Source organism: Salmo trutta, chromosome 9 (genome assembly GCF_901001165.1).
Source record: "Salmo trutta chromosome 9, fSalTru1.1, whole genome shotgun sequence".
NCBI classification, from domain to species: domain Eukaryota; kingdom Metazoa; phylum Chordata; class Actinopteri; order Salmoniformes; family Salmonidae; genus Salmo; species Salmo trutta.
In genome coordinates this window covers 12,999,985-13,027,317 of record NC_042965.1, presented here as the reverse complement: position 1 = coordinate 13,027,317, position 27,333 = coordinate 12,999,985, and the positions used below count along the sequence as shown (strand labels likewise).

Below are 27,333 nucleotides of genomic sequence, written 5' to 3'. Positions count from 1 at the left end.
TAAACGATATAGGCGTTTTCATTGACACTAATGTAATAAAGATAAATAACCTGCCACATACAATTTATGAAAGCAGTGAAAATATGGTACTCGCCACTTGAGGTTTGAGGATGGAAGGCAAATGAGCTCCTTGACAGCTACATGGGGAGACTTAGGCATGTGTTCAAAAAGGCAATTTGACAACAAAATCTGCATATCTGCCAAGTTTAATGCCTAAAAAGGTTGTGGTAAGCAAACAATACAATCTTCTAAAGTCTAGGGCTGTAATATAAAAAAGATACAACAAAGTGACTGATGTGGATTTTATCTTTAATTTTCATCATATCAAATACAATAAATCATGTGACCTATTTTAGGCGTGGCACTGAAGGATGTGTTGGGGATTGGGTATCCACATCAATAGGGAGCCAGAGCCCCATGATGCACTGGAGCAGCTGGCCAAATGTTTGATCTGGGCTGTGCTGAGCTGCAATAACATCCACAACAGACATTACACAGCATCAGCTCTACTACAATCAACATTACCCACCATGGAAAAGAATAGTCTACAAAAAAATAATACTTTGGTTTTCAACAAAGGGTGTAAGACAAAGTGAACAAGCCTTGCGTCTGACATTAGGCTTACCATCTGCTCGTGTAACTGTGACCAACCTTTACTCCCTTGTGTTGCTTGTCACTAGGACTATAGTCAAGAGTTGAACCCTGGAAAGTGGAGATCTGCACTGCAAAGAAGAATGAGAGTTCTAATTGCTGCAGTGTAGACCATTAATCGAATCTATTGTTCAAACTTTTAAACATATTCAACTAAAATGTATGACTCATCATTTTGGGGGGTGTTTTCTGTTGCAGTATACTGGATGGCCAATGGCAATATACTTACTATATTGAATTGTATTAGGCTATAAATCTGTTCTGTTCTCTCTCACCTCTCCAACCTTGTGTTGTGCTCCCTCTGGTGGGCTTGTGACTGGCTGGAGGGAAGAGTTAGAGAGGCATCTGTGGCAAAATTCTCGTCTTGTAGAGCAACCATCACTTTAGGGGTCTTTCGGCCTTCATTCCTCTATGATAAATGAACCACACTAAGGGTTGGAAACCTTTCCACTGATAACAGAAAGAACAGCACTCTCAATCAACTTTGACATAATGGCCCATATATGAACCTGCTCAATGCATTTTGTGGCACTGCTGTGTGTGTGGTCTTTGAGAGCGAGGGATAGGGAGAAATTGAATACATGACTGCCTACCCTCTACAGGGGAACTTCTGTATCTGATGTTCTGGACTTTATATGGTGTGGGATGCATTTGGCAATGTGCTGCTCCAACTCCCAGCAGCAAGGATGAGGACACATGGCCCAGAAACAGTGGGCCTCATCCAGACCCTCACTGGCAAGGCTGCCCATGGACTACACTTGAGAGAATGAGTGAGTGCAATCATTTAGTCCTGTACATGTGCTACACACTAGCTATTTCCAGTGTCCATGCTAGCATAACACATTAGCATTCCCAATACATTGGTTCAATCTAAGTAGTGTGCTATTATGTAAATCAGAAGAGAGCTGATTACTTTTTTGGCGAATCCCAATTCTTCTCATTCATTGGAAGGAAACAACTTCAAAACATGCAGAGAAGCTTACAGTAGCTATCTAGGCCAGCCACTTCTACAGTAACTCTGCTGATATATATATATATATTTTTTTTTAGCAAAAAACATCCCAGTGCAACGCATACGTACCTCATGGGAGGGCAAGCCAGACAAGTAAATGGAATAGGCTAAGAAAAATCAATGTAGCAGCTAGCTAAACAACTTTGTTAGCAAGAACGCTAGCTACCCAAGAGCTACCTTTCAGAACTTGCGTTACCAAGCAACGGCGAGAGATTAGTTCTTCTCCACCTGCTGGTCAAAGTTGTTTTTACACCAACCCCCATCCTGTCTCGGAGGATGCCCTGGACAGCTCTCCATACTCATGACATTACTCATTTTGGGCATATTTCTTGATTATATGGTGTTATGTAAATGTCTATCAACACCAAATTCTGATCCAGTTTTTTGTCTAAGTGTTTTTAAATGTTTTAATTGCAAGTATCAGTATTCAATTTAGAAAGTTGTTGGTTTGATTCTGGATGTCATCACCAAAATGATCCAGAAATCGCACTAGTGCAATATCTTAACGAAATACAAGAAAAGGTCAAGTTGGAAAGGAAACAACAGATGTCCACGTATTCTATGCATTTTATGAATGAATATCGGTTAGCAAAAATGTGTAAAAGTTAGAAGTTCTTGAAGAAGCAAGCTCTCTTATCATTAGCACATAATACATGACCGCCTTGAAACCCTTGAAAACATACAATCAAACATGACAGGGAAAAAAAATCTAAATAATCAGCTAGAGACCAAAATTATGTTAATTTAAGGCCTAATGAAGTCAACAAATTACAGGACTAACAGATAGAGATCATTGATTTTGACTGACTGGGGTGGTTCTGGTGGAAACCACCTTTAATCCATTCTTAATTGAGTAAAGGTGGTTTCCAGGCAGCAACAGTCAGGTCCAACCAAAAGATCTCAACACAGCACAGGTCTCTAACCACAGTGTTCAGAGCAGTCAGACAGGACGTCCTTCTCACTCACTTGAGTTGCCTTATCTGAGACAGAGACTGAGTTCACCACATGTCTCTTCCATGTAGCCCCTTTTAGGACAGTGGAAATGATATCTCTAGAGGGCCTGTCCCTCCATCTGGACTTTAGGACTCATAAGACTTTCATCACTTCAGCTGTTGCTCATCCCAGCCAGTCAAGATCATCATCTTCATCCTCTTCGTCGCCAAACAGAGGGGCTGGGGGAGGTTGCCCCTTCAAGCTCTGAGAAAACATGGGAAAAGTATATCAAATGTGAGTTGTGTTCAGTAATTCTCTGCTGACCACAAAACACTGTTCAGAAATGAAGTAATTCAGAACAAGTTCCTGTCATAGACTTTCAACAGTAAAGAATGGCACTGAATTCGATCCCGAAACCATCTTTGTGTTACCTGATGGACTATTCACAGAGTAAGCCACGAAACAGATAAACATAGGCTTCACTGACAAACAAGGGGAACAGAAGCAGTGTGTAGACATCTGAGAACTGGTGTGGCCCTACAGATCCTTTCTCACCAGCTCATCATCATCCTCCTCAGTGGGTGGGGGTTTGGTTGGGGCTGTGCTCAGGAAAAATGTCTCCTTCCCATTTTCCTCTCCTACTCCCTCAGTCAGACTGAGAGAATAGTAAAACACACGAGTGAGAATGGACAAGGGGGGGGGGGGGGGGGAGAGAAATAGATAGATGCAGGAATTCATGCATATTAGCAAGGGACAACAGGCTTATTATGAACATAGATAAGGCTCAGTTAAATTAAACTTGGTTGAGTGTTAGTTCACTGGTCTCTCTATAGAACTCACCTTGTTACTTTCCCAGGACTACCATACAGAGGGCTTGGTGGGGGTGGAAGCTGTGTTTGAGAACTTGCGGCTTTGGAGCTAGTTCTTTTCAGTTCACCCAGGGGACCCTCAATAGTCACACTCACTTTCTTCACCTCCGGGCTACTTACATCACCTTCGGACTGTGTTTTCTGTCCTATCTCAGAGGGCAGACTCTCCTCAGGGTTTATGCCAGTGGGTTCAGAAGGCTCGGTGGTGATCTCTCCCTGTAGTTGGGGAGATGGTGGTCGTGGCTGGGTTGAGAGTGGTTTGTGCTCTGGATCTGTGTCGATGTCTGCCTCTGGCTCCACCCGAGTTGGTTTCTTCGTCTCTGGTACTGCCTCAAGGCGAGCCCTCTCCTGCAGATCTCTGGGGTCTCCCTCCCTCTGCACAGAGGACTCACTAAGCTGCTCAGGATCTGTCCTCTGCTGCTCCTCCTCTTCTTCTTCTTCCTTCCCATTCACATGAGCATCCTGTGCTGGTCTCTCCTCTCTATGCCTCACGTCACTGTCCTCCACCTCTTCTTCTCTCAGATGTGATGAACTTCTCTCAGAGCCGTTGAGCAGTTGCAAGGTAACACTCTGTAAAGGGACAAAGACCAACATTAATTAACCCACATCCTTTTCAGTCCATCTTCATTGTGAATAACACGTTATTGAGATAACAGTTTTGGTCATTGTCCTGAAGAGATACTGTACCTTTATGGTGTTGACGATTACTCCGAGCACAGTGCTGCCTGTGTAAGTCTCATGTAGGTCAAACTCCCCCCTCAGAGAGTGAAACACTCCATTCATTACACGCTTCACCTGCCAGGAAAACATGGCCAGGGTCAAAACATGAAATAGTTTGATTGATTGATTTATTTTTGTGTCGTACACCAATTAGTGCGCAGTTATAAAACACTAATTATAAAACACTTTCTTTAAGTATGTGTGAACAAAACACACATATTTTTTAAATGCATAACACAGTACAGCTTTCATCTTGTCACATTATACAAACTATACACTTCTCCCCAAGGCTTTGAAAATAAATTGGGCCATGTCAAACTCCCTTTCTGAAAAAGAATACTAGCCTGTGTTCATCATGTAGCCAGAAAACTTCAAGGTGAGCATTTATAAAAATGTATTTTAGACCTTTAAGTTCAGACTGACATATGGTTCAGGACTGTAGTTCTATTTTATAAAAATGTATGTTCTAAGTTTTGGTTTAAACCAAATATCTACTGCCCATTTTGCCAGGTAAGAAAGACACAGCTGTCTGAAAGAAAACATGGCTCTGTGTCCCTCTCACCTCCCCTGCAGTGTCTTGTCCTGCACTGTCCGCTTGGCCCCCTTGCTCTGCCAGCCTCCTTTCCAGCTCAGCCACTCGCCCCTCCAGCTTCTGTCTCACAGCTGACCACTGCTCCTCCAGGCCTGAATACTGAGAGAGCGAGAGAAAGAGGGCTTCATAACATTATGGCGAGAGTTAGCTGCTAACGCTATCACTAACACGTAACCAGATCAATACCTTTTCTTGTAGGACCTGCTGCTCCTCGTCCTGTCCCTGCTGCTGTAACAAGCACTGCTCCTCTGAGTTCCTGGACTGCTTCAGAGCTGAGAACTGTTAGAATGGAAGAGCCGGTTAGGGTTCCGCACCACTACTCCCACAGATTAAGCTGCAGAATAAGTCATTTCACAGCCTTGTACTTATGTCGTTCCATTGTTGTAGAACAACAGTAACAAATCCCCCTTAGCCACACATTATAAATCGATGGAGGAACTCAGGCGTCCAAAGTGGCGTCGTGAGAGAGAAAGTTTTGTGTACGGTATAATATGGGTTAGGCTGTTGACCTTTTCCTGTAGCTGGGTCAGTCTCTGCTCCAGTGTGTCTCTTTGCTCTGCCAGTTCGGCCATCTCACGCCCCTGCTGCTCCTTGGCCGAGGCCAACGCCTGCTCACACTTCCCCTTCCACTCCTCCTCCAGCTCTGCTTGCAGTTGGGCTAGCTGGAACACACACAACAACAAAATACAGGACACGCAGTCAGGCACACACAAAATTACTCTTCAGACAAAAAAACATATCCAAAAGGAGATTTAGCTGTGTAAATATTTGTGTTATTATGTATCACTCCCTCCCTATAGACGATACATATACACCAGTGTTTACCCTAGGATTTTTTTCAGCAGCGGTGGTCAAGTTAGTTTAGGGGGGGGGGGGGGGGGGGTGTTGTGATGGGGCTGACATGGAGCTGAAAATAAAATACCAGTTATAAAGCTAATTTCCTGCAATGCTACACATTTTGCCATGGGGCTGAGAGAAAATGTGCCGTTTTAAAATAATTGACCAGTGCAAATCTCTTTTAAAAAGTTAATATTCTGTTCGCTCATACCCCAAAACAATGTGGGTAGGAAAACTATTTCGCTCCTATTGAAAGTAATTACAGGTCATATTTCATAGGAATCTGGAAACACTGAACAATTACTTTAAAGCTAATTTCCTGCAATTCTACAGTTTGCCATGGTTTGTGCCGTGTTCTTATACTATCTAAGTGACTCAAACATTATAATGAACTCAATAAGGGCCCCATGCCATGACATTTTTGAAATTGTAGATTCTCCCTGTGTAAGAACATTTCCATACCACCATTTCCTGTAGATGAATTACCTGAGGCATGAAAAAAAGTCATGACCGGGCTGATTGTAACATGAAACACCGGTACAATTTTAGAAATGCTGACAATTTGTTCGTTCTACATGGCTGTAAAATGTATTATGCTAGAAATGGCGGTGGAAACGCCTTTATGCGCAAATATTGATATAATAACCATCAAAATCGAAGTAAACTTGGGAGTCACATGATATGTTTTACGGTCCTCTCACTACGACCCAGAAAAGCCTGCAGTTTATTAGGCTACAGATGAAATAAGTTCTGATGAACTTCACAGGGTGGTGAACTTGATGCTCCTTTCCAATAAACATTGAGGGTCTTATTCTGGTGACATGATGATCGATGCTTAGCTTCCGTTTGACAAATACAATTAATATTGCTCATATCCATAATAATGTCATAATGTAGTTAGCCTACGGTGAGCTGTTGGTTAGGCTAGAGCTCACGTGCCAAGACCAGAGTGGACCAGTTATATAACTGTGACAAAACCATCAGTAGAGTTGAAAATGTGATGGAAACCCATTTAACTTGTATTTTTAATTCGGTGCATGGGAATTTAACGGCAAAAAAAAAGTTATTTTTACGTGCACTACGTCATCACACACAGCCTTTTATCCGCAAAAAAGTCATTTTGATGGAAACATCTCTAGTGGGAAAATGCAGATTTTAGAACATTCGCATGAAAATCTGTCGCAAATTGGATAGAAACCTAGTTAAGGTCTAGTTTTTACTCTGGTGGCTATTAGTTCTCAAAGATGATCTTATTAAAAAATATATAGGTCCATTATCTTTTCTACATACTTTATATCTGGTTTTAGTTGTTTAACTTTAAACTGAAAATGTTTTACCATCACACAAAAAGAATAATATATATATATAAATAAATAAATAAATAAATAAATAAATAAATATACACATAAAAATGTACATCATATTTTTGGGAGTGGCGGCCATGATTTAATAGTGGAGCCCGCCGCTGCTGATTAATTTAGGGGAAACACTGTACAGTACCTGTTCTGAGGCTGCCTGGCCAGTGCTGGTCCTGGCCTTGCGGAGCTGTGTCCTCAGACTTTCCATGTCCTGCTGGCTACTTCTCCTCAGCTCCTCCATCTCCTCATCACACCGCTGCCTCTCTGCCTGCCACTTCCTCTTCCTGTCCGACACCATCTAAGAAGGATGATGATGATGATGATGATACCCTTAGACACCGATCTAACGTCAGTTTTAGGTCCTTCTCCAATTCTAATGGTTAAGGTTATGGTTTAGGAGTGAAGAGAGCTGAACTGAGATCTGTACGCTGATCCTAGAGCTCTGCCTCTGGGCAATTTCTACCATGGACGTCTGAGAGGAGGCCCAAGCACACTGACATAAGCATTGGTGCCCAAATCTAAAAGATAAACCAGCAACATTTACTGTGTGCCATACTCACTCGTTCCATACTTTCTTTGTCAGCCTTCAGGTCCTGCAGCTCCTCCTCCATGTTGTTCACCCGGAGATCCATCCCTTTGCGTTTCTGCTTCTCTGTGCGGTACTGAGCCTGGCCCCTCTCTGCCGTCTCCTTCAGCTCTACACACACACACCCCTTTAGTGACACTTCCTCCGTCCTACACCAAGATGAACACACCCTCATAAAACCCTCTCAGTGACACCTCTCTAAATAAAACACATTGTGTAACAGTAGTACCTTCCAGTTGGGTCTCTAAGGAGGAGATGCGCGTGCAGTGTGTGTCGCCGTCCTGCAGGGCAGAGGTCAGTTTGTTCTGCAGCTCTGCAGCCCTCTGCTGGTGAGACGTGGCCTCCTGCTGCAGCTGGGACACCCGCGCTGTGCACGTGGCCAGCTCCTCTGTCAGACGTACCTGAGGGACAGAGACAAGCACTGTTAGTCACCAGTGTTGTCTGTCTACACAATACACAGCCCAGAGACAGGCTGGCGTCCCAATAACCTCAGATTTGCTTATTTTCCTCATCTTCTTTCCTTTATGATCACTAATCTGACTAGAAGCAAAGCAACATGGTGGGACCTGTCCGTGTCTAGCCCTTTTTTCCAGTGGTCATGAACGAAAGGCGACGAGGAAAGGAGGCCATCTCACATTTTTGGGACACGGCCATAGACAGGGAGTTGACAGTGGTGGTGATTGGCTGGACATGATGAGTGAGAGACAGAATTAACATGGACTCGAACAGCATGACCCTGTGGGAAGAAGATGACTGATAATGAGGAAAGGGTTGAAGAAAAATGAAATGAAAGAAAAGTCAGCGAAAAGAGGGATGGGGAAGATGACAAGTGGAGGGAGGTAGAGAGTGAGCAAACAGGCTCACCTGGCCCAAGCCCAGGTCCTGAGGCAGAGCATGCTGGAAAGAGAGAACGGTCACTACTAAAGGTCCTGAGACTAACACCGCAGGACAAAGAGCCAGGAGCAGTGGCTGGAGGTGAGATTCTGTTAGTCCCCAGACACACCAAAGTTCACGTAAACGCCACTGAAATCCCCACAGCCATGTTAGATCCTGTAATAAACCTTTTAGTCATGAAAAGAATTCCTAGAGCCATCGCTATGGGACTAAATAATTACACCTCATACTGCCACTGGCTGGGGGAGTATAAGGGAACATTTGTTGATCCTTGCAGGGTGATAACAGTATATATACAGACGTAGGGTGGGTGATCTACCTTATCCTGCTCGGCCTGCAGTGCCCGGGCCTGGTTGTGTTCACTTGAGGACTTTAGGGAATCATTCCTCTGCTCCATCAGCAGGTTACTCTGCTCCATGTACCTGGACGACAACAACAGGGAAATTCAGCTTGAATGGAAACGTGGCTGTGCCTGAAATGGCTCCAACTGCTGATTCTGCTCTGGCCAAATGTAGTGCAGTATAGGAATAGGATGCCACTTCAGATATGCCCAATGTCCGTCTCCTACAGCCGGTCAATGTCCGTCTCCTACAGCAGGTCAATGTCCGTCTCCTACAGCCGGTCAATGTCCGTCTCCTACAGCCGGTCAATGTCCGTCTCCTACAGCCGGTCAATGTCCGTCTCCTACAGCAGGTCAATGTCTGTCTTACCTCTGGTTCTGGTTGATGAGCTCCCCGATCTTGCGGTTCTGCTCCTCTATACGTGAGCTCTTCTCGTACACGTCCTTCTTTAAAGATTCATTTTCCTATAAAGACAGTTACACATTTAATGATCAATAAATATATATTTAAAGAAATTGAAAGCTTAAAATCCCCCCACCCCATACCTGAATGATTCTTTGGATGTTGTGCATAATCATGGCAGTTTCCATAGTGACACTGGGCACAGCCAATGAGTGACCTCCTTGCCTCTGAAGGTCGTCAACCTGTCAAAACATGAGGATCGATGAGAAGTGAAAAAGTGATGTCTGATAAAACCATAGAAATACCCTTCATATTACTGCTGACCTTTGAAGCCAACTGGTCCACTTTATCTGCCACTTTGCCAACAGCAAATCGGATCTCAGTGTTATGCTGCCGAGCTTCAGCCAAAAGGAAGGAAGTGACCTCGCCAGTGCCTCCCATGTATGGTACTGCCTGGGTGGGGTACATCTGGCCCATTGGTTGAAGTTGAGAGGGAGACATAGAGGACTGTGGGTAGGCGTAAGGCTGTGAAAGAACATAACGGACTGATTTAAATGACAACAGAGAATGAGGAGAACTTCATTAGAAAGGGAGGTTAGCCTTAGAGTCAATACAAAATAGCATGGAAATTAGTTACATTTTTGACAGTTGAACGATGAAGACGACATGGGTCATTCTCACCTGAAAGGCATGGGCGGAGCCTGACATCACAGGCTGCGGAGCAACAGTTGTCATAGCAACAGGCATCAAGGCAGAGGGCGATGCCCCGTGAGGGTGAGAAAGCACTTGAGGAAAAAAAAAATATGTACAAACAGAAATGTCATCCAAAGGCAACCTCCAAGGCATTAACAAACAGACACCCTGAAAAGGAAGTTTTACAGCAATACAAGACAGTGGTCTTAAAAATAAAAAAAAACATGGGAGTGATGACTCCAGCAGAGGTTGTGGGAGAGCTCACCTTGCACTGGAGCTTGGGGGGCAGTGGAGCTGTGTACAGGAGAGGGAGCAGGAGGACGCTCCTTCACTCTGGGGTCCTGGAGGAAGACAGATTCTCTCTTGAATACTTATCTCAGCTAATATACTGTAGGTACAGCTATATGAAAATAAACCCTTCATCTCACCTCCATTTCTGAGTCGCTGGAGTCTGGCTGGGAGGAGGGCCCTGCCATGAAGGGCAACATGGGCTGGCCCATCTTGGCCATGCGAGAGATCAGCTTGGCTTTGGTGGCGTCTGGATTCTGGAGCAATGGGAAGATGAAGGAATAGGTTATACTTCATCAGGTCAGCTGTGCCTAAGGCTGTTGCTGTGAACAGTATTACCGCCACACCAGCAGTCATGAGTCAAGACCGCAGTAAAATTCCACGTGACCGTTGAGTCACAGTCAGGGCTCTATTGTCCCACCATCAGGTCCTAATGGTCAGGTACTCAGGGCTCTATTGTTCCTCTAACCACTCTGACGTCAATGCAAATACAACCGAAAATCACATCAAACACTTATCAAAACAGTATTGTGATTTTAAAACTCAACTCACTGTGACTGATCAATTTGAAGAAAAAAGTTCAACAGCAGGTTGAAAGTGTAAAACATGTTTGTTGTGGATATTGTTTCAAAGTCTAACAAAGAAATGGACAGCGCTTTCTAAGGTGATGATTAATTCAAAACACCCACATGCATATTAAGAGTTTATGCATAGGCTTACGAGTCCAAGCCCCCCCAAAAAACAGAATTAAAATAATGATTTTTGCTGTAATATAATACATAGACTACCACATATTACATATTATGCATGGCAGAAAACATCAAACAAAACTAATTTAATGTCTTTGGTACATACTGTAATTGGTAGCCACTACTCCAAAATTAAACAAATTAAAGTAATCGTCTTTGGAGTGTGAACTGTATCATTATGCATACTGGATGGACTGCTTACCTTATGCTACTCTCCAAAATGTCTGTGATTCTGGGAGAGAATGTATGGCCCTAGGCGATGCTGTTGGTTCACTGATTGTGCAGGGTGGCTTACAGTTCAAATACAAATGCACTCATTGTAGGTTATTTGAATAGCTTAGTAATAGGATAATTAATTGAGGGAACCCTTTAGGTATAACTAAACCTAGAAGATATAAATAAAATACTAATCTCTATATACATACACAAACACAGTACCAGTCAAAAGTATTTTTACTATTTTCTACATTGTAGAATAATAGTGAAGACATCAAAACTATGAAATAACACATGGAATCATGAAGTAACCAAAAAATAAAGTGTTAAATAATTAAATATATTTGAGATTCTTCAAAGTAGCCACCCTTTGCCTTGATGACTGCTTTGCACATTCTTAGCATTCCCTCAACCAGCTTCATGAGGTAGTCACCTGGAATGCATTTCAATTAACAGGTGTGCCTTGTCAGAAGTTCATTTGTGGAATTTCTTTCCTTCTTAATGCGTTTGATCCAATCAGTTGTGTTGTGACAAGGTAGGGGTGGTATACAGAAGATAGCCCTATTTGGTAAAAGACCAAGTCCATATTATGGCAAGAACAGCTCTAATAAGTAAAGAGAAACGACAGTCCATCATTACTTTAAGACATGAAGGTCAGTCAATCCGGAAAATGCAGTCGCAAAAACCATCAAGCGCTATAATGAAACTGGCTCTCATGAGGACCACCACAGGAAAGGAAGACCCAGAGTTACTTCTGCTGCAGAGGATAAGTTCATTAGAGTTACCAGCCTCAGAAATTGCAGCCAAAATAAATGCTTCACAGAGTTCAAGTAACAGACACATCTCAACATCAGCTGTTCAGAGGAGACTGCGTGAATCAGACCTTCATGGTAAAATTGCTACAAAGAAACCATTAATAAAGGACACCAATAAGAAGAGACTTGCTTGGGCCAAGAAACACAAGCAATGGCCATTAGACCGGTGGAAATCTGTCCTTTGGTCTGATGAGTCCAAATTTGAGATTCAACTGGAGATGCTAAACGTGTTTATGTTCATTAACAGTCAATAACCGTGAGACCGGCAGTCTTTTGCATGACAATAACCATCTGACAAAATATTATGATCGCCACAGCCCTAGCTGTGCCTGTTTTATATAAAAGTCTAATGTGACTCAGATGAGAAAGAGAGAAAGCACTCACTGGCAACTGTTCACTGATGGAATTCGACTTTGCCCAAAGTGGTGGTTCCCTGAAAAAGAGATGGTGAAAACAATGGAAAGAGGAACAAAGACAGAAAAGAGCTGGTTGTGAGTGTGTTCAGATAAACCCATGCTTTTACCCTGGTCTCCCGGGGCTTGTAGCACGGGGCAGAGTTGGCACTGCCGGGAGGTCCAGACCCGGGTTCTCCACACTGGGGGCAGGTGAAGAGGCAGCAGAGCCCCGAGACTCAGCACTGGCACGGTCAGACCCACCGTCTTTCGCCAACTTCACCTGGGGACACAACAGGAGGGCATGATGAGACAAAAACACTAATTACATATTACATTTAGGCTTAAGAGTTACAGGAGAGTCCCATTTGCGAGATGCTGGAGGTCCTACCCGTCGTAGCTCTGCCTCAAAGATGAGTGTGCTGTCTGCTGGGATGCGGTTGGCCACTCCCTGGGACCCATAGCCCAGACTGGGGGGGATCACCATGAGACGCCGGCCTGACTTCCTCATACCCACCATGCCCTCCTCCCAGCCCTAGCAATCAGAGAGGACAGAGGAAGCTGTGCATTCCCCATGCAAGTCTGGTATGGAATGCCCCTACTATTCTTCTTTAGAACAGAGGTGGTAGCGGTGCCTATACGACCCACATTATTCACCCATTGTACATCAATGAATCACCTTAATCACTTTTCCAGCGCCAAGTTTCAGTCGTAGCAGCTTGTCTTTGTTCAGGTTGGAGTCAAACACCTGAAACAAAAGTTGAACATTACAAGAACACTGCTGTACCACTAGCTCCTAGGGCAAAGAGGACACACAGCAATGAGCGAAGCACTAATCTCAAATGGCACAACACACACAGCCGTATCTTACCTGACCGACGGCATGGTTCTGCAGGAGCCAGCCTGTGTATGTCACCTCCAGGGAGTCTCCATTCTCAACTCCCTGCCCCTCCCCTAGTGTCAGGTCCTGCACCACCACCATATCTAAGGAGGGGGCGCTGTTCACTTTTGCCAAACACACCTAAATGAAAGAAACAGCCAATTTAAAATCACTTTTATACCACTGTTAAAAGAAATTCTGCACAACGCAATTAAACATGACCTAAGCTTAGCTGTCCATCACCTCTTTACAAAAGTCTACAGCAGCTTTCTCTGTGTCAAACATCAGGGACCAGTTCTGGCGCTGGTCATCATAAAAAGTGCAGTAGTTGTTGGGCTGAACCTGCAGGAGACAACGGGAGAGAGTGAGATTCTTTTGGAGAAGCTTACTGGCTCTCTTTTCACTTGCTCAGCTTCCTCTGACAACAACAAAACAAAAAACTCACCGTAAAGATGAAGCCAACATGAATCTTGGCCGCAGTCACTTGTTTCTGCTGACTGATGTAAAGCAAGAGTTTGTACTGCGAGAAAACAGACAGGGAACTTTTAGATCAATGGTAGCAAACTCGCATGACGACAAGCATTTTCAAAGCGATAGAATTCTCATGAAAATGGACAGTTTCCAATAAAAGCACAACTCTGGTCTCACCTCTTTTGTTGTTTGGTTACCCAGGACTGCAGCTCCCAGCTTTCCTTGCATCTGATACTGTCCGTTAAGACTAAACAGAAAGATGCACCGTCAGTTATGGATTAAGTCAAAACCAATGAATGGGTCTAATGACGTCACAGGATCCACGGGGTGGTATCTCTAGTCATTTGTACAGTTTAAAGATACTCACTATTTGAAAGCATGGATAGCTGTAGCCAATAGTACTGCAGGAGCACCGGGAGGGACAGCAGGTTTCTGGGCAGGAGGACCTGGAAATGAAAACATGCGGTAAACACTTCTCAGGTTCACCTGAGCATATTAACCAAACTTTGGTCACATTTCCTTGCATCGGTTAAGCTATGTTTTTACCTGGATTTGAGGTCTTCCTGGGCTGTTTAGGGGCTGTATATTGAAAAGATTCATTCCCCTGACTTGCTGCTTGGTCCAGTCCAAAAAGTGATGCCAGCTTTGCGCTGAAATAACACAGAGGAAGTGATATTTAGGTTATTGCTGTAAGCCTATTATCATTACACCTATTGGTGTGATGAGATAGGAGGGGGGCCTAGTAGGCCTAAGTTCACAAATATTTTATCAAAGATATCAATACACCATGGTATGTTCCATAAAGACAAAAACATCTCATTGAAGGAAAAGCTAAAAGTCTTGTGTTATTTTCAGCAGCTGTCCTGTTTCATGGTTAATCATTTCCTGGCTCACTGTTCCTGATTTCACCGAACACAAAAAAAAAATGTTAGTGAAAAAAAGTTAATGTATATTGAGCAGAGAGAACAAAAGACCCATGCCCAGTTGACACAGCTACCACACATACTGTATATCAAGACCCATGCCCAGTTGGCACAGCTACCACACCCTGTATATCAAGACCCATGCCCAGTTGACACAGCTACCACACCCTGTATATCAAGACCCATGCCCAGTTGACACAGCTACCACACATACTGTATATCAAGACCCATGCCCAGTTGACACAGCTACCACACATACTGTATATCAAGTCCCATGCCCAGTTGACACAGCTACCACACCCTGTATATCAAGACCCATGCCCAGTTGACACAGCTACCACACACTGTATATCAAGACCCATGCCCAGTTGACACAGCTACCACACACTGTATATCAAGACCCATGCCCAGTTGACACAGCTACCACACACTGTATATCAAGTCCCATGCCCAGTTGACACAGCTACCACACACTGTATATCAAGTCCCATGCCCAGTTGACACAGCTACCACACATACTGTATATCAAGTCCCATGCCCAGTTGACACAGCTACCACACATACTGTATATCAAGTCCCATGCCCAGTTGACACAGCTACCACACACTGTATATCAAGTCCCATGCCCAGTTGACACAGCTACCACACACTGTATATCAAGTCCCATGCCCAGTTGACACAGCTACCACACACTGTATATCAAGACCCATGCCCAGTTGACACAGCTACCACACACTGTATATCAAGTCCCATGCCCAGTTGACACAGCTACCACACACTGTATATCAAGTCCCATGCCCAGTTGACACAGCTACCACACACTGTATATCAAGTCCCATGCCCAAACAATAGAGAAAAGCTGCTCTTATGAACCCTTTCGTCTGACAGACTGAGGATATCTGAATCCCAATACAACCACCTCCAACAAGTCAGCATTCTGTAGTTAACATGAACAAGTCAAGTAGCCAATTTCCACATTTAACAGGTCGTTGAATGCAAGATGACAAAAACACAATACCATTAGTGTAGGTCATTTTATCACAGCAGCTCTTACTACAATAGCCTATATCATCATGTATTGCAAAATCTCTAACAATATCACGTTGCCATAAATGAAGGGTAAATAGAATGATCACAAGAACATTTTCCCAGTCGCTACTAGAACCAGGCAATAACAAATTAAAATAATAAAAACGCCCCATAAACTTCCTCAACTGCTACAGACAGTCCACCAGCGGCAAATTAGTCTTATGCTGTCATCAAGATAAAACATCAGGTTTTCCTTTAACTCTTCCCTCCAGAGCAGGACAATACTGACCCTTGGATCTCCCTCCACAGGTAGTCATTATTACTAAGAGCAGAAGACATGGTGGACACCTTGAAGCCTGTCTGTTGCTTACGACTGGTGGTGAAGAGTGGCCCCTTTAGCCTACATGTGTAAGGCAGGCACGGGCCACCCAACACACTGCGTTTCAGTGTTCCCACCCTCAGTGATGGCCTCCACTCCTTTCCTCAATGTCTTGCTCCCCAATGCAGTCACACATCCATGGCAGATTTGACACCATATCACTGGAAGAGCTGTGGAGCTCCGGCTCAGTCTGCAGTCCAGAGTGTGCTGAGCTGAAGGAGCAGGCAGCCCTCGCCCTACTGGCCCTAACTAGCAGCATGTGAGAGGAATTAGGAGCCACAATGCTCGCCTCCCCCCTCCTCCGCTGCTTCTGGCCCAGACAAGCTTCATTCCACCAAATCATATTAGCTGAGGGAACTATTGCCCTACTAGCCAGGAAATGTTAGAGAGCAAAACACATAGGCCGTAGTTGGCAGTTAGTCTGCATTGTACAAGTGATTTATAGTCATCTATTTCAGAGCAGACATTACATTTACATTTTAGTCATTTAGCAGACGCTCTTATCCAGAGCGACTTATAGTAGTGAATGCATACATTTCATACAGGCCGATTAATCCAGCAACTAAAAACTGGACTCGCAGCCAAAGGGGGGGGGGGGGGGGGGGGGGGGAGAAATCACAAACGACCCAAAGCATAGGATCTCATGTTGCATGAGTTGCATGAGGCACCTCTTACTGTACCTGCAAATCTCGTGCAGTACTGTCTCTGGGTAAGAGGTGGAGGACAAAGACTGTCTCACAAGGCTCTGACTGAGGATGCGCGAGGAGTCAGACGAGGTCAGGTCACCCTTCCCATCGATTATTATTTTGCAAGGCATAGATGCGGTAAAGACGGTCAATCAAACTCGACCAAAACAATGGAATTGACATGAAAACACATGGGGGGGGGGAAAGATCCTGACACTCCTCATTGCCCCCCCATTAAAATGAACCTACATCAAGGCCATTGTTTGTGTATTTCACACTAATTTGAGGTGAAAATCTGAGCATAACGCTTGCATGGATGTCAATCCAAACATGTTCATGTCATGGTTACCAATCAACTGCATTAAAAGTTAAAAACGAATTTGACTACCACCACCGATTTATGTAGGCTTATATGAACCAGAGGTAGCATTTAGCAGTCACTGAAAAGAGACAACTTCTACATGTTATGCAGCGAAAACAGCCAAATATATCCAAATCGGACTTAAATAACAACATTATGGGCCTCTTACAATACTTCAATCATGACGAAAACCACGGGGAAAACAGGTTGACTTAGATTGTTGACAACATGTAATCTGTATTTCGTCTCCAATGTTTATTGAAAACATAAATATATTTGCGCAATGACCACTTGTTGTCTCTCAAATACATCATTATAGTTGTTGGTTCGTTAGCTAGAGAATATTTGGCCATATTAACATTGACAGGAAATCAGTCAAAACAAGACATGGTATCAATAACAATGAAACAAAGCTGAAACGAGAAACGATTCACCCACATGGCAATTTCTTGTCATTCTTGGTAGAAATCTGTCCAGAAAAAGAAAGGAAACTTACTCACCCTCCAGTAGGTGACAGAAAATCTCCATCCTCGTCGTCAGGGGCAAACATTATGAATGTAGCGGTTCTGTTTTTCTCAGATAGTATGATGTGTCTTGGGGTGAGAACTATAATACTTATTGAGAAATAACGCTATGACTGCCACCGCTCACTGAACTTGGATCTCTTCCTGTTCAGATCAGCTGACATACCACCTGATCCATGGGGTTGTAAATCTTTCTGCTCCGGGGTAAATTGAGGCACTCTTTAAATTCCATTTCCGGTTGACACACAGCGGTAGCTTTTCGTTTAGGTCTGACTGCAGGTCCAGGGTCAGTTTATCCAACATGGCTTTATTTGGGCTTGTGCAGAGAGGAAGCGGCGAGGCGGTAATTGACTCCATTAAAGCGGTAATTGAAAACGGTAATTGCCCCATTGGGCTGATCTAGAGTTATTATATACCGGAAGCTCTGTCTTATCCTACCAAAAGCACCTGAATCAATCAAAAATGACTTTAGATAAGCCCAATGGGACAATTACCGTTGCAGTATACAATGATAACCACTAGAGTGAACTGTTACTCCAATTTAAACATCCCAGTATTTGCAGGTTACCCCCAAAAAGAACAAAACTGACATTATAGACCACTTATTACGGGGGACACTGTAATTAGGATACTTATTCCATTGAGCTACATTTGCATGTGTCAACAGGCTATTTTATTTGAGAACTATTACAAAAGGATGGGGATCAAATGTATTCTGTCCCTATAATAGCATTAGCAGGGTATGTCAATATGGTCCGAGTTTAATCAGATGCTCTTATCTGACTTTTGGCGATGATTGAAATAAAAGACAGGTGTGGGGGTGGATGGATCAGCACCTCTCCAGTGGGGCCGTTCAGATAGTGGCTTTCATTAGGTCTACATTGACAAATGGTTTTCATAAAACATAATCTGTCATCAGGTTGAAAATAGATCTCATTTATATTACATAAACATGACCACATGTCTTGCTATTAAGGATAATTAATTTTAATACCCATGTACTACTTCCTTCCCAACTTTATTACAAGCGATAATCTCACAATATTACTGGCCTATTCCTTGATAAAGGGGTTATATAATTTTTTATCTGCCAAACCAGTACCGTAAATCCATGTGATTGATCATTTGGAATAATTTGATGTTCATCCTACACAGAACATGAATGGTGTTATGAGTTCGATTGGTGTTGTTGCTCTTTGGAAATATTTTCAAAGAAGCATTTACGTAATTGTACAAAATGGTAGGGTTAGGCAACATCATTAATATCATGGAATTGAGTAAGTATAAGTACATGTCTCACTTTGATAGTAAGCGATTAATTCATATCCATGACCAAAAGTAAAGTAGCTAGGCTACATATCAGTAAATAAATTGAAGATTTCAGCCTGAGAAATGAATATTGTCTTTGCATAGCCGTTTGTTAGAATGATATGCCACTTGGCAATTGATTTTTATACTGGATAAAAATGGATGCACCTGTTGTGCACACTGATCAGCGAAACAATTACATTACTAGTTCCTGTACATTTCTGGAGAGGTTTTGTTAACTCAGAAATCTATTTCAGCACACGTACCAAGAAAGTAGTCATTTGAGAGACATGATCTAAAGGTAAGATGTTGCATTTGTCACGCTTAAGTTTTGTGCAAACCAAGTTGAACATGTTTATTAATGTACCTATTTCCTCTCTGTCGCGTCACCACTCCAAAAGGTAAATAAAACACATACACACAGTCATATTAAATATATACATCAATCTCATTTACTCTCTTACATTATTTACATGGGATCATTTTACAACAACAATAATCCTTTAGACTTTTGAGCATTTTAAGTATCCTCACGTATTAAAAATATAAAGTTCCATATTTTTACTCAATAATATGAGTCCAATTTGTGCTGTACTAGGCAGCAGCCTGTGATTTCCTGTTCCGTTTCGCGCGACGGGTGGGGGGAAAACTGATGAACTCAAAGTGTTTGATTCTGTCCATGTTGGGGAAAGGTAGTGGGCCCTTGTGTAGCCTCTTGATGAAATGGACCTCTCTCTGGTTCTCCCTCGTCTTTGAGGCTTTGATGGGTCTCCCTTTCCTGGTGAAAGCCACATACCAGCCCTCATACTTGGCATTCTGGAAGGCAGTGTAATTGTTCTCCAGAACAATCTCTGTGAAGATACAATCCCTGCTTCTTCCATTAAGCTGTTGAGAGGATGAGAGAGAGGAAAGACATCAGGTCAGAGTGCCACTACTAGAAGGCATATAGATCAAAACAACAACATCTGGATAGGTTAATTAAAGTATGTCCCTCTGAACTACATTGATATCTATTGATTTTCAAGCTCCAAACAAAATGGAATACTTCAATGTTCTCCTGAAACACCGGAACAGACTAGTTTACAGTTATGATGTTTACTTGAGTTGTATCACCATCAAACAAATGCAAACAATGTGTACAAGACAAGCTCACATCCATTGTATCTACATTTTCAGATGGTTTCATAACAACTACAATGAAGATACCGTATCAGTAGAGCCTCCTCCATTTCAAAACAATAAACTATGAACAGTGAATGCTAAATATATATCTAAACCACAATAACTATATTGTTGGATTTGTCCAGAAAACTACAGCCTTCATCTGTACTTATTTATTCACTAGATGAAACCAGAACCTAGTCTTTCAACACCCCAAAAAGATGGAGCGATGAAACCCTTTACTTCTCATGGCAAGCAGACAACACTGAATACATATTTTCCATTTCCATGCAGGAAGTGGAGGGTTGACCTCCGACCAACCACCAAAGGGAATGAGGAGAGTTTATCCCATGCCTTGCAACTGTAGATCTGCTACAGTTGGAAATACACGTGGGTTGTCTCCCCATCACTGACCCTATCCAGGCTAATGAATAACATTACAAACAAGTGTCATTATAACACACTGTGAGCCAAATATGTCTGCCATATGACAGGGAGAAACACTGGTTAGTAAATACATCCCTTTTATTGCAGTTTCACTATTTCAAACTATTTTTCTATTTGTTGAAAGAAAACTTCACTTAAAGAATGTACAATCACAGTTACATAACAATGACCATATAACTATGAAACAAGCAAGCTAGAATTTGTTCAACTTTGAAAGTGATGTGGATTTGACATGATACCTTTCCAACTAGTTTCCCCTTCCCGTTCATACAGAGGTAACGTCCACTCTCTGCACCTTTGATCCGAACCCGACTGCCAAAGGTGTCAGTTTCTACAAAGAGACGTGCTACCACACACATATCCATATGAAAATACAACAATGGGGTGATAAATCCAGTATGTCAATTAACGATATTTTGTACACTCCTTATATCATATTACAATTCTTATATAGAAGTGGAATGAAAATACAAAACCTTACGAAGCTAGCAATAAGCTGACCTAATTGGCCTATAAACAACTGGCATATATTGAAGAGAGATGATCTTAACAGCCTATGATGTGAGATATTATGGGTTTTGGGTTGAGACATTAACAAGCCATTGCTATGCTTAATTAAGTGTTGTTATGCATGTTTGAAGACAAAAGTAATCAGGGTGGAATACACAAATACCAATTGCATTTGTTCTATTGGTCCATTGATTTACTCCCTCTGGTTAATTAGGGCTAACAACAGGAATGTGTATTGGACCTGGACAAAAGACTTGGCCTGATTCGCCAGACGAGATTTAGATATACCGTAGGTAGGCTAAATTACCATACAGCCCCATACAGAGGGTGGAGGCAGAATAGGGTGGGCAAGTAGGCCTAGCCTAGGCTACAGACCTCTTAGACAGACAGCACATTGCAAATGCAGTCCTCGTCAAAAACTATTAATAAGCCTTGCATGCATGCGTCCGACTGGTTGAAAACAGTGTCATGGCCCTCATGAGAAGTGAACAATTTACCGTAATTGTTGCCGTCCTCAGCAGTAGCAGTGACCCTCTTGCCCTGTATCTGGACGTGCTTCCCGCTGGTCCGGCTGTATAGTTGGTAAACCCTGACCTGTCGCCGGCTAAACTGGTCCGTCACTCCCCCCTGCTCCCTCACATACTGGTTAAAATTAGGAGACGGGTGATTCTCCCCCTTTTTATGTAAAGGGAAAAAATAATCACTTATAGGATTTTCTTCTAACCTCTAATTGAAATGTTTTCTAAAACAAGAGACCACTGCTTGACTCCAGAGCTTCACTGAATAACATAATCCCAAAAATACAAAATCTGGGTTTGTAAATTATTTGTTAAAAAAAAAACGTTATCAACTCTGGTAGGACAACATATTGTGTTGCATTAGGCCTATAATAAATGTATTCATTGGCAAGAGGCCCACTTAAAAATAACAAGCAAATCAAGACATTTCAAATTTTACATTTATCATCAAATGCTTATTAATAATAATTTGTCTAAACTATCTGCACGGGACTTTGAAAGAGGGTTTACCTGAGCATGGCACCACAGCACGAAGAAATGAAAAGATCTGCGAAATGAAATCACAATAAATAAAACATCACCAACAATAACATGTTTTTCGATAAGGATGTTTCAAAAGGTAAATATTCTTACATGTAAATACAGCGCTGATTTATTCCATACATTCTCTTGTTATGTAATCCAATTGCAAATGTATTTCTTCACGGAGAGCAAGAGACCAACCAAAGTAATCCAACAGAGTCCCCTGGTTTCGGATATCCGCTTGACCTGTCCACTCTGTGTCCCTTGTTTGTTTAGGAGTTTTATTCCATTCACACACCAACTTTCAGATGTGAAACACCTTCTTCAACGTGTTTAGGAGAAACACATCATGGTACGCATATGAGGAAAATGGTAGGCCTATCTATACTCCAATTACAGCAGGTGTGTTGAAGTGTGAAGGTCTTCCTGAGAGTATCCAAAAAGTAAGCAACCAAAAGAGTCACCGAGATCCATCATACAAGTCCAGTGGAAAAACTATTAGGCCCTAACTATTGCCATTTGGATGTTTTTTCAAGAGAAAATATTGTTCCCCATACGTAGCGCAATGTAGCCTCAAGTAATTCCAGGTTTAAAAAGCCCTCTTACTCATAGCGCGTCTTGGCCTCTTGCTGCGCAGTGGTTAAATGTTGAAAGGCTGGTCCCTCCCATAAACTGGTTGTCGGAGGTTTTGGATTGTGGGTGGGCAGGGCACTGTGGCCTGTAAAGAAATAATAAAAAGGGGGCAAAAAGTTTTAATAGCACCCGGGTAGTCCTACAGATGATAATGTAATTCACTTTGGGTATTAAGCACAATATTACGCAATCACGGCAAATTAACCAACATACCTTATGCATATCAGCATGTACTTTATCTGTTTTTATTTTTTTATTTTATGGAAATACACAACATAAAAAAAAGACATCCTGTTTTTCATCTCTTGCGCTCGATCGCTCTCTCTCTCTCGCTCTCGCTCTCTTTCTCTCTCACCTCTCTTTCACGACGGATGTAAATGCGAGTTATCTACTACGTTATAATGCATTTAGATCCTAATTAATCGCTCTATTTAAAAGTGAGTAGCTTAATCTCACTAGAAGGGGTGGGGCAATGAGGTGTAAAATCCATTGCTTTCTCCATTCTCTCTCGTTGAGAGGTTTACGGCTAAAACAAATCATGTTAGCAATAGTCTAGTAGCCTAATCAACATCACTAACCGATGACTGGCTGATGTGACCAGGATGCTTATTTCCCGCTTGTTAAACTGGCATTAATTGAATGATGGTCTATTTTTTGTCCAAGTTTACACCAGTGTCAAAGTCGTTTTGAGATTATAGACATGTCTCTGAGAGATTATGATAGTTGCATAATTTATTGTTTCACTGTTTTTCACACTGTGCATTCATATCCTGTATTCTTCACATAGCTCATTATAATACTGTACATTGCATTTTTGTTACAGTGTTTATACACGCCATAACTCTCTATAATATACAGTGCATTCGGAAACTATTCAGACCCCTTGACTTTTCCCAATTTTTTTTACATTACAGCCTTATTCTAAAATGGATTACATAGTTTTTCCTAATCAATCTACACACAATACCCCATAATTACAAAGCAAGAACAGATTTTTAGACATTTTTGAAAATTGATTAAAAATAACAAACTGAAATATCACATTTACATAAATATTCAGACCCTTTACTCAATACTTTGTTGAAGCACCTTTGGCAGCGATTACAGCCTCGAGTCTTCTTGGGTATGACGCTACAAGCTTTGCACACCTGAATTTGGGGAGTTTCTCTCATTCTTCTCTGCAGATCTTTTCAAGCTCTGTCAGGTTGGATGGGGAGTGTCGCTGCGCAGCTAATAACAGGTCTCTCCAGAGATGTTCCATCAGGTTCAAGTCCGGGCTCTGGCTGGGCCACTCAAGGACATTCAGAGACTCCTGTATTGTCTTGGCTATGTGCTTAGGGTTGTTGTCCTGTTGGAAGTTGAACCTTCGCCCCAGTCTGAAGTCCTGAGCGCTCTGGAACAGGTGTTAATCAAGGATCTCTCTGTACTTTGCTCCGTTCATCTTTCTCTCTATCCTGACTTGTCTCCCAGTCCCTGCCACTGAAAAACATCCCCACAGCATGATGCTGCCACCACCATGCTTCACCGTAGGGATGGTGACAGGTTTCCTCCAGACGTGACGCTTGGCATTCAGGCCAAAGAGTTCAATCTTGGTTTCATCAGACCAGAGAATCTTGTTTCTCATGGTCTGAAAATCTTTAGGTGGCTTTTAGCAAAAGGGCTGTCATGTGCCTTTTACTGAGGAGTGACATCCGTCTGGCCACTCTAACATAAAGCCCTGATTGGTGGAGTGCTGCAAAGATGGTTGTCCTTCTGGAAGGTTCTCCCATCTCCACAGAGGAAGTCTGGAGCTCTGTCAGAGTGACCATCGGGTTCTTAGTCACCTCCCTGACCAAGGCCCTTCTCCCCTGTTTGGCCGAGCGGCCAGCTCTAGGGAGAGTCTTGGTGATTTCAAACTTCTTCTATTTAAGAATGATGGAGGCCACTGTGTTCTATGGGGACCTTCAATGCTGCAGACATTTTTTGGTACCTTTCCCAAGATCCCCAGACCTTATATAGACAGGTGTGTGCCTTTTGAAATCATGTCCAATCAATTGAATTTACCACAGGTGGACTCCAATCAAGTTGTAGAAACATCTCAAGGGTGATCAATGGAAACAGGATGCACCTGAGCTCAATTTCGAGTCACATAGCAATGGGTCTGAATACTTATGTAAATAAGGTATTTCTGTTTCTTATTTATAACACACTTATTAAAAAATGCATCTCTGACAATTTATTCTGCCCAATGGGTGGCAGACTTTGTAGCAATGTTAATGTCACTTCTTAAAATCTGTCAGTCAGTCCATCCATCAAGTTGTGTTGCAAAGCTGTAGTCTCTGGCATAATTTGACAACAACCAATGTTTATTTTTTAGGCAGGCAGGCAAGCAAGGTAACATTCATAATTTGAGATGAAGGAAACATGCTTAAAACACATTTGTATGTATACATATAGATGCACATACAGCAATACAGAAATAAACCACAATTTCTTACGCAGCAGTAATAGACACCACATCACCTGGAAAACCTATTTGCTTCTTCAAAGAATGTTTGCCAGGCATCTGTTGATATTTGATCCTGTCTTCAGCGTAGTCTGCTTGGACAATTAAAATATACTATTTTTAAAGCATATCAAACCAGTAAACACCACTTCAAGCTTACCCACTTAGCCAGATCACTCCATCCCACCAATTGACCTTTCACACATAAAATGCTCATTTATGGTTGCTTCCCTAATGTATTATTCATACCTAATTACCTATAGTCTTCCCTATTTTTATACTCTAGTACAGTGTGTGGAGTGATGTACTCTATAGTTGTTCCAACGGGGCAATAATTTGATGAATATGACCGTAGTTCAAAAGGGGTGTTACATACTGCTATACGTAGAAACATGGCAACGTGGGATGTTTAGCTCTGTGACTAGACTCCAATTATAGGAGCTAACTAGAAGAAATGTTTGGGGGGGGGGGGCTGAGGGGAGAGAGAGCTTTTGCAGTAGCTAGCCTCATCACTGTGGAATTCATCTCCAGCAGGCTGCCTTGCTTGGGTGTCAGATTTTTTTGAGGGGGAGTGGGATGTACATAGAAAAAAATGATGTGGCCTCATGAAATACAAAGTGATGGTGAGATCTGAGGCCTTGCAACCTGATCTAATTTATTAGTGTCTCCGGCTCTGGCTTTACTGGCGCTAAGGCTGAGATGGAAATAACCAGACATTCAATGAAAAGCAGGCACCTAAGAGCCACCCACAGAAAAGGTATAGCATTTTTCCTGGTACAAAAAAAACACTAACACTCCTTTGAACCTCATGAGAGAGAGAGAGAGAGAGAGAGAGAGAGAGAGAGAGAGAGTGACACTGCAGAAAACCATGACAGGTGGACAGAGAGATCTGACATGCTTCAATGTGAACTGATCATATATGTGATTGTAAATGTATACTACAACCTGAAAAAGTTATTCCTCATGTTATGCAATGGCTATGTTTTTTTTATACCTACCTCAAATTTTACCTGCCATCACTTGACCGAAGGCTTCTTGCATAAAGTAATGGACAGCTTTAAAACATCACTATACAGTATCACTATATGTAATTATTATATTGAGTAACTTTGTCAACACATGATTATCTTTATCCAGTATACTTCAGAGTTTCTGTACCTCCAGTAACAAGTGAAAGGACGATTGGTGGTCTCCCAACAGCTCCAACCACATCGTAAAGATCTCCGCCATAAAGAACAACTGGTCACTTTTTTCGGACCCTGCAAAAATCGAGGAGCCGAAGGTTTAGAAAGTGGGTGGTCCTCTTTATGAATAATAAAAACTCAGATTGTTTCAGAGGATGAGCTTGGAGAATAGCCCTGTTGCTTCCCTCTGTGGATTTCTGCACAGCAGTTGGGCACCTTCACTCATGCCACCCAAACCCCTGCTATTAGGTCACTCAACAGTGCTCTGGTGAGAGGGCTCCATAGACTCATAGGAGGGCTCTCACCATTGCTCTGTATAATGACAGAACGTACATACTTGCCTCTTATGGAATGTATTGTCAGAGTGGACTTTTTCTAGAAATGTCATACTCAGACATGATGGGGTAAATGCTGAAAAATTAGTACAAATGTATCAACATGTAACATACGTTCCTGAAATCTAGTTACATTAATCACACTTTTTCATTTATACATTTAGAGTGCTAAAAATGTACAGATTTGCAGTTATTAGAAAGGCCTCTGACCCCTAAGTACACCCCAACCATTTGCAAGCTGACCATTTGAGTTTGCCAAATTTGACACAGCTGAGACAGGCAATAAATTTGAACTAGTTTCCACACCCCCTTTATCTGTAATGAGCCTTGGCCTACAACTCACAAACACACAATTTGAATGGGACCACACTTACTGCCAGCACAACAAAAATAGATGATATGCTGCTTTATCAGAGTAAGTGCATTTCATAGTATGGGAAGATACAGTTTTGTAAAAACACCATATCGTTTAAAAAGTGTATCTATATAATACATTTTCCATATGATGTAACTAAAGTCTATCTTTGTGTAATAATGAGAACACTAGCAAGGGGACTATAGACTGGGAAGTCCCAGACCGCTGGGATGCTCAACAGGTGAAACCCGAGTTGTTGATCCACGATTAACAC

The 27,333-nt window shown here is 42.4% G+C and overlaps 2 protein-coding genes across 11 annotated transcripts; both read right to left on the bottom strand.

The window, feature by feature from the left end:
* Positions 1-292: 292 nt before the first annotated feature.
* Positions 293-17,765, bottom strand: LOC115199921 (FK506-binding protein 15). Of its 9 annotated transcripts, XR_003879448.1 has the most exons (30): positions 17,578-17,764; positions 14,246-14,349; positions 14,067-14,145; positions 13,877-13,946; positions 13,674-13,748; positions 13,472-13,570; positions 13,220-13,369; positions 13,028-13,096; positions 12,740-12,883; positions 12,480-12,631; positions 12,341-12,389; positions 10,317-10,433; positions 10,154-10,229; positions 9,877-9,980; positions 9,520-9,720; positions 9,339-9,437; positions 9,163-9,257; positions 8,772-8,874; positions 7,788-7,959; positions 7,533-7,669; positions 7,115-7,270; positions 5,287-5,439; positions 4,964-5,056; positions 4,748-4,876; positions 4,153-4,260; positions 3,437-4,035; positions 3,152-3,251; positions 1,245-2,860; positions 927-971; positions 293-722 (listed from the first exon to the last, which is right to left on the bottom strand). XR_003879448.1 is itself a non-coding variant. In XM_029762467.1 (28 exons), exons 1-28 carry the CDS (start codon positions 17,603-17,605, stop codon positions 2,780-2,782), a joined length of 3,546 nt encoding a protein of 1,181 aa, XP_029618327.1. In that variant the 5' UTR covers positions 17,606-17,764; the 3' UTR covers positions 293-2,779. The 9 variants fall into 9 exon arrangements, 4 of the variants coding, with proteins under 4 accessions (XP_029618327.1, XP_029618325.1, XP_029618329.1 ...); XR_003879444.1 differs by having other exon boundaries at positions 927-2,860; XR_003879445.1 differs by having other exon boundaries at positions 293-1,060.
* Positions 17,766-19,338: 1,573 nt separating this feature from the next.
* LOC115199920 (fibroblast growth factor 17) lies at positions 19,339-22,766 on the bottom strand. Of its 2 annotated transcripts, none has more exons than XM_029762463.1 (5): positions 22,179-22,766; positions 22,056-22,092; positions 21,525-21,702; positions 20,757-20,863; positions 19,339-19,794 (listed from the first exon to the last, which is right to left on the bottom strand). In XM_029762463.1, exons 1-5 carry the CDS (start codon positions 22,208-22,210, stop codon positions 19,504-19,506), a joined length of 645 nt encoding a protein of 214 aa, XP_029618323.1. In that variant the 5' UTR covers positions 22,211-22,766; the 3' UTR covers positions 19,339-19,503. The 2 variants fall into 2 exon arrangements, with proteins under 2 accessions (XP_029618323.1, XP_029618324.1); XM_029762464.1 differs by having other exon boundaries at positions 21,525-21,669.
* Positions 22,767-27,333: the final 4,567 nt, after the last annotated feature.